This window comes from Mercurialis annua, linkage group LG3, assembly GCF_937616625.2.
Source record: "Mercurialis annua linkage group LG3, ddMerAnnu1.2, whole genome shotgun sequence".
NCBI classification, from domain to species: domain Eukaryota; kingdom Viridiplantae; phylum Streptophyta; class Magnoliopsida; order Malpighiales; family Euphorbiaceae; genus Mercurialis; species Mercurialis annua.
Window position 1 is genome coordinate 62834688 of NC_065572.1, and position 11576 is coordinate 62846263.

General features: G+C 28.6%; 1 protein-coding gene across 1 annotated transcript; it reads left to right on the forward strand.

The window, feature by feature from the left end:
- Positions 1 to 10623: 10623 nt before the first annotated feature.
- Positions 10624 to 11303, forward strand: LOC126674415 (uncharacterized). Its single transcript, XM_050368861.2, has one exon. The coding sequence runs from the start codon at positions 10669 to 10671 to the stop codon at positions 11239 to 11241; it is 573 nt and encodes a 190-aa protein (XP_050224818.1). The 5' UTR covers positions 10624 to 10668; the 3' UTR covers positions 11242 to 11303.
- The last annotated feature ends 273 nt before the right edge of the window (positions 11304 to 11576 follow it).

The window sequence follows — 11576 nt, forward strand, 5'->3', positions numbered from 1 at the left end:
GAATTTTAGACGAGTGACACGACACGACACGATTAACACGTTAAAATAAACGGGTGACACGATTACACGGCTAACACAACACAACTAACACGACCCACTTAACATTTAAGAATTTTTTAAACCATATAAATATAATTTTAACCTCAAATTTATCAATCAATATTCAAATTGTAAAATTTTAATATAATTAATTTTATTTTTTTTATTAATATAATTAATTTAGTAATTTTATTTTATATTTTATATTTTATATTTTATATTTTTTTATAATTATAACTATTTTATTTTTATATTATTATAAATAATAAAATTTATAAACAGGTTAGTTGGGTTAGATGGGTTCGCGAGTCAACCCTTGATACGACCCATTTATTTCGTGTCATAATCGGGTTAATGATAAGAGTAAAATACTCTTATATCTAGAGTCGTTTCCATTACGTTTTGATACATTTTAGCACGTATTTTGAGGTGTTTTGGTGCCTTATCGTATGTGTATGCATTTTAGGAGCATTGGAGCGTAATGGAGACTATTTGGCCCCAAAAGCGGAAAGAACCGGCAAAGAATTGATTCGGCAAAGTCTTGGAGTAAGAAAACGGCGAAGAGACAATTTTAAAGGAGGTCACGATCTGGACCTTGAGGGTCACGATCTGGACTAGGCATGAAAATGGTACCGAGAGGAATGCTCTAAGGAAGGTCACGATCTGGACCTGAGGGTCACGATCTGGACCAGTGCAAAATTATTTCTCAGCTTTCAAATTTCAAAGGCTCAAGATTTAGGCCCACTTCCTTATTTGGCCAAACACTCTTGTAATAGGTTGTCTTTTATTACCTTTCTAAAAGTACTATATAAACAATTTTATCTCTTCTTTTAGGGTATGTCTCATTAGTGTATGAGACATCAATTTTAGTGTAGCTTTAGTTCTTATTGTTCTCTCTACTTTTAGAATAGGATCTTCATAGTTCTTAGTGTTCTTCAATTAATTTCCAGATTTTGTAATTTGGGTTTCATCTCCATTAATGCAAGCTTTTGGTTTTCTATCTTCATTATCTTGTTTATGATATTGCTTCCCTTCTTACTTAAGATAGTTACTCTAACTTTTATTATGTTTATTGATTATTGGTTAGTAGTTAATGCAAGATTAGTGATGGTTGGTTAACCCCCTTGTTTGGGGGTTGATATGAATCCTAGTTAATGCATGATTGGGTTAGGGTTTGGGTTAGTCTGTTTGTTCTAATTAATGCTCCTAAGGCTTGCTTAGACTAGCTACCTAAGTATTGTTGTTAGATTAAGATTCACCTTGAGAGAGAGAGTTTATTAATTGGAAAGAGTTAATTAGATGCTTAATTAGTGACACCGTGAGAGTGGGTTAGTAATTAAGTGGCATTGAGTTGTGATTTAGTGTAATTGCTCTAATTGTGTTTAGGCTACGAGAGTAAGTTAAGCTTGATTAGTTGTGGTTTTGTAGCTCTTTGAGGCTCGAGAGAGCGGGAGTTGCGATTTAGAAACGCTCGGCCCTCGTTTTATGATCCTAGACCCGAATACCGAGAATGCATGACCTAGTTGTAGTATCGACCTCCAAACCTCGTTTATCATTTAATTTATCGTAATTGTTAATTGTTCTAATTTTTATTAATCGCCAATTTAGTTGTTAATTGCTAGATTAGTGTTAGTTGTTGGTTAGTTGTTTAGTTGTTACTAAAAATCAATCTCTTTTCATTGCTTTCCGAATTAAAGTTCAAAATCATATTTCACTCACTTTAAACCTCTCATCTCTGTGGGTTCGACAACCCGGACTTAAAGTCCACTTTATTACGAGTTGCGCTATTAGCCAACAGTTAACATGTTTTCAACACGAACCCGTTAAACCTCAACCCGGATTCGCCAAACTTACGGGTTAGGCGAATCGTGTTATCATGTCATGACCTATTTTGACACCCCTATATTATGCATATGTAGATGGTTTTGGCATAATTTTATTGGTGAGATTTTGCTTCAAGAAATGTGTTTTATATTTCTTCTACAAATTCAAAGCAGATTTTTCGCGTAGAACTTTACGCAAAATATTATCAAATAAACAATACCGGATGGTAGATAGAGCTCTCTCTTCCAAATCTTCAATCTTCTTTTCTGTCATTTTTTCTTTTTGCAATCCAGCTCGTGTCAAGAAGTCACACATCTTAATTAGCCTCAAGACACAACTTTTTGTGTGGTCAAATTTCTCAATTTCAAATTTTGTCACAATCATATTAAAAATTATTTCCAAATAATAAGTCCTAAATCGGAATTGTCGCTCTGATACATTTGTAGTGAGATTAGTCGCAGTTACAAAAATAAATAGAAAAGTCAAAGCGATAGAAAATTAAATAATTGAACAAAAAATAAACACAAACTTTACGTGATTCGTCTACCGACTATATCAACTGGCGAAGGAATGAGTTTATCTGCTAATAATCAAGATTAAAAAAATGGTAGAAATTCACTTTAATGTCCAAAACCGCATTTAGTAAATCCAATCAGAAGAAGTTAAACTCAAATAATGCTTAAGGTCGTACTAATTTGTCTCACATTCTTAAATACTACAAATCATAAAAATTGCTTATTTATATAAATCTAATTTGGTTAAAAGGAATATAATTCTAATGTGATTATATTTTTCCCAAGAGATAGTAATAAGAACCATATTTCGATTATACTTCCTATTTTCTTTATAAAAGGCCAATTCACCTAAATATACCAAACATTTGCGACTTGTATTAGTTATAGGCATATATCATTTTGACCCAGATTTAGGCAATTTTGACATATTCCGTTTCTTTTATAGCCATTTTTGAACCTATTCGTTTTTTCGACAGCACGTTGGCCACGTCAGATCTAACTCACCAAAATGTTGTTGGATTAAATTAAAAAATTTGGCTATAAATAACACAACATTCAAAGATTTGATTAAAATTGACACAAAATTTGGTTAAAATTGACAGAACATAAAATTGACACAACTGTTATAATAGTGGTTACTTTTTGAATTATGGTTACATCTTTGAGTTCCACCGATTAAATCATCAGTACCATACGTTACCCATCTATAAATTCAAAACTTTGAGCGTAGGCGTATTTTCTCTGGAACAGTAGATAAAGGATCTAAAACTATAGAACCTGAGAAAATATAATATACTAAGAGAACTATTTCACTATTATAAAAATATTTCTTGACAGATTTGTAAATTAAACAAATTAGCAATAGATTTTGTCACATAATATGTAATTTTCTAAGTTCTATAGGCACAAATCCGTCAAAAACCCATTAATTTCACCCAAGTATTCTAATTTTAATTTTTAAAATATAAATCTCTAGTACTAATTTCTAAATAACAAAAAAAAATAGCAAGTTATAATTTTTAATTTTTTTGATGAGATGTAACAAATATTAAAAATAAATGATTATCACCTAAAATTTAAATCGAAGTTGTTACTTTACAATTTAGTAAAAACATATTTAATCACTATCCTTTAGTCGATAACACACAATTGATAATTTTTAAATCCGAACAATCTGTTAAGTCAGTGTGATCATCAGTTCAAAATTTAACCATATACTTAAATTGTTTTAAAAAATATTTAACTAATGATAAATATGTAATGGCTTATATAAAAAAAGCAAAAAAACAATAACAAATAACAACAGAAAATGTTTATTTCTAATACAATGCCAAATTTTTGCGTGTTGTGTCGGTTTTAGCCAAATCTTTGCGTGTTATATCATTTATAGCCCATTTTTTTAATTTGATCCGACGTCGTTTTGGTGAGTTAGATCAGACGTGGCTGACATGCTATCAAAAAACCGAACTGGTTCAAAAATGGATATACAAGAAACGGAATATGCCAAAATTGGCTAAATCTCGCAAGTTAAAAAAAATTCGATATAACTGACACAAGTCACACGCGTTTGGTTTTTAGATGAATATATCTTTTTAAAAGATTACTCATTTAATAAAATATCAAACGTTTGCGGGTGTTGTCAGTTAAAACCAAACCTTTCAAAATCGGCTAGTTTAGCCCATTTTGGGGTATTTGAAACCTTTTCTAGCATTCGTGAATTAAACCGAAAAATTTGACATTTGTGAATGGGCTAAATTAGATGATTTTGAAGGATATGAGATTTAAATCCTTTTCTAGCAAGATCAACCAAAATCGTCTACTTTATCTCGTTTACAAATGACAAATTTTTAGGTTTGATTCACGGTTGGCTAGAAATTTTTTTAGATATCCCATAATGGGCTAAACTAGCCGATTTTAAAAGATTTGGTTATAACTGACAAAATTCGCAGGCGTTTGATATTTTATTAGAATTAAAGCTTAATCTTATATAAAAGTTTACTCATTTTAATAGCACATTCGTAGTAAATCAAAACTTACTCATTTAAAAATATATTTTTTAAAAAAAGAAGATTCGATCAAATTTTTTTAATTTCATCAAGATAATCTAACTTTAATAAATATTTTTCAATTCTAATCAATTATCCAATTTAATGATTTGTTCATCTTAGAATGCCAATATTTAAAAAAAAATATTTTTAATTCTAATCAAATGTAACTTTTTTTTAATTGAAAAATATTTATAAAAATTTGATCACATTTGACGAAATTAAAATATTTGATTATAACTGAAAATAAAATAAAATATCAGTTTTCTACAAATATATTTTTAAATTGAAGAAAATGATTACATTTAAAATTTATTTATTAAAATTAAACCATAATTAACAAAATTAATAAATTTAATTAGAATTGCAAGTAGCTGAAAAGATTTGACCCTCTTGTTGATGAATAGACAAAAATCAAAACGCGGTATATCCAGAATTATCGTGGCAGATAAATTGTCATAGTCCCCTTAAGATTTGTAAAGATATATGATAATGGATTTGCAGACTAATTTTCATTAATTATTTTATCATTTATTTTCATTGATTAGCTTAGCAATAATGTAATTAAGTACAGAATTTGTTCAACTTATCTTTCATAGCTAGCAATGCAAACTTCATATGACTATGACAGGAACGAATTCGGTACATCGATTCCTTTTGCAAAATTCGTTATGTAATTTATATTTTAAAATTGATTGATCAAATCGATTAAAAGAATAAAACATAATAGAGAGATTAAGTATTGAAATAATGTTTAATAAAATTGATAGGAAATTCTGTCAATTATGTGATGATAGTAATGAGGGAAATGATATGAGATGCTTAGCTAGTGACAAAAATTGAAACAATATATGGCATGAGAGAATAACATCTAAATCAAGACATGACACTAAATAAAATGTTACAACTTGGAATAATATACAAACGCACCAGGTGCGATACATTGTTTGTTCAACAAACTAACGAGACATTTGTGATATTAGAATATTTAATGATAAAAAATAAATAATGGTTAAAGACTTTATATCGCAATTGTTTATTAACTTGCTATCAAAATAATGCGACACAACGATTATATGAAATAAGCACTCTATAACTTGAATGTTTACAAATCAGTACTCAATTTTTATTTTACTCAAAATAATAAATCTTTAGTTACATTTTTTGGTGTGTTTTTGCCTTAGCATTAACATATAAATATATGTATACACCCACCATATGAAAAATACATCATATACATGTCGATTTACACCAAAGTGTGATATTTAAAGAATAAATTAAAAAAAAATTAAATAAGTCGTGTTTATATAATATTTATTTTTGTTTTTTATAAAAATACGAAAATCTCTCTTATTTTTATTTTTTTGTAGGCGCGACTCTACTAATAAACTAACAGATCAAACCATTTCATTCGTCAAAAATAAGAGAGAGAGAATGAAAATAGAAATGAAAATGGCGTATTCTCATTATTGTTTTATCCAAATTCACTAGAAAATGGAATGTGATTACTTTTTTAATAGGAATCACCCATTCTCCCTTCATCCATGGAAATAAATTTTTTTCTTTTGCATGAGAATGAAAATTTAATTAATTGTTTTAATAATAAATAAATAATATATAACTATTAAAATAAATAAAAATAAAAATATATTTTTTAAAAATATAAAAAATAATTTTTTTATTAAAAAAATAATTTGTTCAAGAAACAATTTAAAAAAAACAAAAAAGTAAAAATAATTTTAACTTTAAAAATAATATCTAAAACCAAAATAAACCGAAAACTAATTATTTTATAATATCAAACCGAACTAAATTTTGTTCTGACATTTTTGTACAATCCTACATATTTTTACTTTTAAAGTAATTTATTAAATCAGATAAAATATGAAAATAATCATCCCTATTTCAATTTATTATTATTTTCATTTTTTTTTTCAATTCTCATTCTAAACCTCGAACTAGATGACTCCTTAATTTTCAGGGCACTACTATGATCATAAAAAACTATTATAAGTATTTCTGAAATTGGGCTTTCATGGGCTACAAGAGAATCTCCTGAACAAAAGAATCATCTACATATAGGTGGGATGTAAATCTGAACCGAGTTCAAATGATGTTAAGGTCAAGCTCATAAGAATTTGATCGAGCTCAAAAACTATACAAACTATTCAAACTAGACTCAAGTAAGCATAAATTCAATTAAAATATTTAAAAATTATTATATGTGTTTAAATTTGTTTATTCTCTAAATACATAATGCAATCAATTAAAATATATATACTATAATAAAATTATTTATAAATTTATCTAGGTTCGCCAGTTTTACAAACATCTTTACCATATATTCAATGACTCGAGATTAAATTTGAGTTTAAAATCAAATAATTTTTTTTGAATTGATTTTAAGTTTTTTAATCGATTTTGGATAACTATAAGATGGTTATTCTTTGAGATCTTTTTAAAAGTACTTAAAAAAATATTTATAAATTTTAACCCGTAACTACAAGTTTTTAGTCATATCTCAGTGTGTTTTCATTTTGATTTTCTTTTACTCTGCAATTTAAACAATTTCAAACGGTTCTTTTTTTTAGAAACAATTTAAATTTTTTTAGAAGCAGTTTCTAAACTGTTTCAAATGATTTCTAAAAACAAAATTTCCAATTGTTTTAACACTCTGTTTCTCAAACAATTTCATAACATTTTAAAATTAGTTTCAAATAGTTTTTAAAAATACATTTTTAAACCGTTTTTAAAATAGTTTCTAACAAAATGGAGTATATTTATAAGCAGAGTAGAAAAACAAATTTTCGAAAGGAAAAAGTAAAAAGGGTTAATTTCATATAAAATCACCACATTTACATATTTTTTCATTTTAATCACATCCTTTAAAAAGTGTCAAATAAAATCAGCACCTTTCATTTTTTTGCAAATCTATCACGAATGTGAAAATTCGGTGTATCTTTATCTACTCGACAACCGAAATCAACAAGAAAAGAGTAAGAAAAATGTATTTTGTGTGTTAATAGAGCATTAGTCAGATTAAAATATTTATTTGGAAGGAAAAAGACATCAAATTTTACTCATCGATGATAGATTTGCAAAAAAATGAAAGGTGGTGATTTTATTTGACACTTTTTAAAGAACGTGATTAAAATGAAAAAACGTGTAAAGGTGGTGATTTTATATAGAATTAACCCAAGTAAAAAAAAAAGTCAGCTCATATTGAAATGGATATTGATTAGATGCAGTAGTTTTCACAAATACTTTTACCCTTTTACGCATAAAAGACTTATGTGAGCTACATATAACGCCGATGTGCCCTAACTTGGATGGCTAAAACATCTCTAAGTGCAACAAGAGGTTGTGGGTTCTAACCACGCTTCGGTAATTAACAAACTAACAATTGAAACTCTAAAAAGTCGATTACCACCTTTGACAAAAAAAAAAGCTACATATAACATACCCATACTAGTACCAGTACTGTATAATATATATAAGAGTCAGCTCATATGGTAATGGATATGATTAGATGGAATTCTATGAAATTATAAGAAATTTAAATTTATGGAATATTTGCATTTGATACTTTTTTATTAATACCATTTAATTAATATATTCTTTTTAAACTGAAATAGATGCCGGATTGCAATAATAAAAATATAATTGTTTTACAACACATTTTTTTTTTGAATTCACCGGATCTCATTAAATTGAATATGAAACAGTTACATTTGTAAGAAATTCGGGATAATTTGAAAACTAAACCCGATGACCTGACATGGAGCAGACAACATGCTGCCTGATTCGCAGACCTTACTTATGAAAATAAAAATAAATTACTAACTGTTTCGCAAATTAAGTGCAGTCTTCAATTATCCTTCGTTCAAACTTCTTCAAACACCCGCAAACTCACAGCATCCGATTCAATCAACACTTGATATAACTCCTAAAAAAGAGACAACAACTCCTCTAAAAAAGAGACAACAAACCTTTCATAAAGAAAGGACAACAAACCTTTCATAAAGAAAGGATAAAGTAAAACATTCATAAAAAAGACAAACAATAGAAGATAAATAAAACTAGTATAACTCATAGACGAATCCATTTTGTTACTGAAAGATCTTCAATCTATCGTCGCTTATTGATAATTGAATTGCGCTTCGTGATAAATTTTAATCCGTCAGAAAAATGAAAAAGAATTGGCTATTTATTATGTTTTATGACATTAAAATAACATAAACCAAAGGGGTGGCTACCGTCAATAGAAAATTAAGCCATTGACGGCTGCCGAAGAAAAAAATAAGAAAAAGCTCTAGGCGGCTAGGGTTTGTTAGAGAGAAAAGAGAAGAGAAGGTGGCTAGGGTTTTTATGAGTCTTTTTTACAACACATATTTAAATCAACCGAAATCACACATTGAAAAAATTAAAATTTGAACCCACAACTTCATAATATACAGCCAATAATCTAACTTTTAAATTAAACTCTCATATATCCAATTAACTTTATTTATTTATCCGACCACCATGATAGATTCAAATATCTAGTTCAAATTAAATTTTGACTCTTTCAACCATTTTATAATTAAAAAGAGTTTGGTAATGATAAGAGAAATATGTATTATTTTTATTTGGCCAAATGTTGTAAAAAAGGCCAAATTTTTTATAAAAATTTCACAAAAATCTTGACCTTTTAATTTTGTCAATATTGGCCAAAAACAAATTATTTGGTTTCAATTGTGACCAACTCTCAATTTGATTTCAATTTGCTTATGTGACGCCTATGTGGCATGTCAAATATTGAAAGGTCAGGACTTTTGTGAAACCAAATAATCCAATTTTGGCCAAAATCGACAAAATTGAAAGGTCAGGACTTTTGTGAAACCAAATAATCAGTTTTTGGCCAAAATCGACAAAATTGAAAAGTTAGGACTTTTATGAAAGGTTTGGCCTTTTTACAACATTTGGTCTTTTTATTTTAACTTCCCATCCCTACTATAGTTGAAAAAAAAAAAACTAACGAAGCACATAACATAAAAGAAGTCATAAAACGTGATTTCATGTTAGCAATAGCCATAATTGAAGTTAGCCATAACATTAGTGTTGAATCCTTCAAATACTAAAATATATAAAGTACATATTTGCAACTACAAAAAGAAGCAAATATATAATATATGTCAACGTAAGCTATCATGTTGGCCTTATTGAATTAGGGTTGACTCAACTACTCTCTTTAAATATTATTACTAACAAAACGACGACCCGTTGACTCTCAGATACAAGTTTTGCTCCAATTTCATCCAAAATCAGTCCTTAAATTGCAATACAAACATTGCTTCGCAATGTGAACTATCTGACTCTAATCTTTGCCTTAGCTAATGCACACCCACTTCACACACCATTCTGCCAACCCTCTCCACCTAACCAACAAAGAACCTTTACGCATTCATTTCTCCCCTTCTCTTGTTCAATTAATGTTGCAAATTAATTGGGTGAAATGAGACGGTGACGAAACTAAAAGATTTAGAAAAGATATACGGATTTATAGAAGAACATAAACTAAAAAAGGGAGACGGAAGAAAATAAAAATTAATAACAATTTGAAAAAAGTGTAATGATACAAGTATAAAAATAAGTATATAAATATAGAATGAGAGGAAAAAAATATACTAGTTAATAAGTCGGAATATAAAAATTAAGAGCTATTTATATATAGATGATAGGGTGATCGCCTATAATGCTCCACCTAATTAATATATGTAGAACATGAAATTGGGTTAATATTCTTTTGATTATTTAGAGGGGAGATTTTTTAGCACTCATAGAAGAATTTAATCATACGATCTTAGTTAGAATGATGTCCGGACAATACCATTTAAACTAGCAAATGAGTGAAACTGGGTGAATAGTGTAAATGATGGACAGTAAATTGTTAGGTCGTTGGTTTATATCCTCTAATAGGCACTCTTCCTCTCTAATTATTAAAAAAAATAAAGGTATTCTGATCGGTTTTATATGCGCTTAAATTTTAGAATATTATTGTATAATTCATAAAATATTTTATAAAATGTCATGAATGTAATAATCTTATCTATAATTATGATGTATTGATTAAACATTTTAAACCAAGATTACTAAAATGAAAAATTTAATACCCAATTGGGTTCATCTTTATTATTGAGAGGACATTAGTTATTAACAGCAAGTTGAGGTAGTTAAACTATTCACTTCCCCATATATATACATCCATGACCAAACCTTCCTTTTTCAAATCTTCCTACAAAATCAACTCTCCATATTCATACTCACAAATGGCACGTCTTCTTCTTGAACATGGAGCTCATCATCATCATCATCGTCATCATCTCATCGGAGTAATCGGAGCCACGCCGCTAGCAATTGCTTTGTTCGTCTCAGTTTCAATTCTCGTAGCATTATGTGCAAAACACACACGACCACAAAAACATGAAAACCCTAAAACCTGCAGAAACGTAACTAACAAGTCACCGTTAGCATCTCCGAGAAGATTAGCGACGAAACTTAGCAACAAAATGATTGATCCGTCCAAGAAGAAATTATCAGATAACCACGGCGGTGATGATGGAGGCGGGGAGATTATAGACGGAAGTGAATTTGGAGAAGGTGGTTTATGGCAAAAATCAATCTTGATGGGTGAAAAATGTCAACCGCCAGAGTTTTCTGGTGTTATATATTATGATAGCCTTGGAAATCAACTTTCAGAGATGCCAAGGTCACCGAGAGCCAGCCCTTTGACAAGTTTTTCCTTTCCGGTTGCTAAAGATACCAATTACAACTACTAATTAATATAATTTCTGGTATATATATATGCATCATTAATGTAGGCAATATGATTTTATAAATCAATATCTTTGACTAAAATATAAGTTCATTTATATATGCCGCCTGCGGGTAGAAGAAATATATCCAATTAGAGAAAACCAAAAGATAGTTTGTTAATTGCTCATGTAAAATAAAACATTAATGTTTAAACAAAAAAAAGCAACAAGTAATACCATCAAATTCAGAACTAGCAAAAAAAAACATCTAAGTTAAAAAAAACACTAATATTAATTGAAACAACACAAAATTAAATAAAACTGTGTAGATTTTTATATCGCGGCTATTTAGATACACT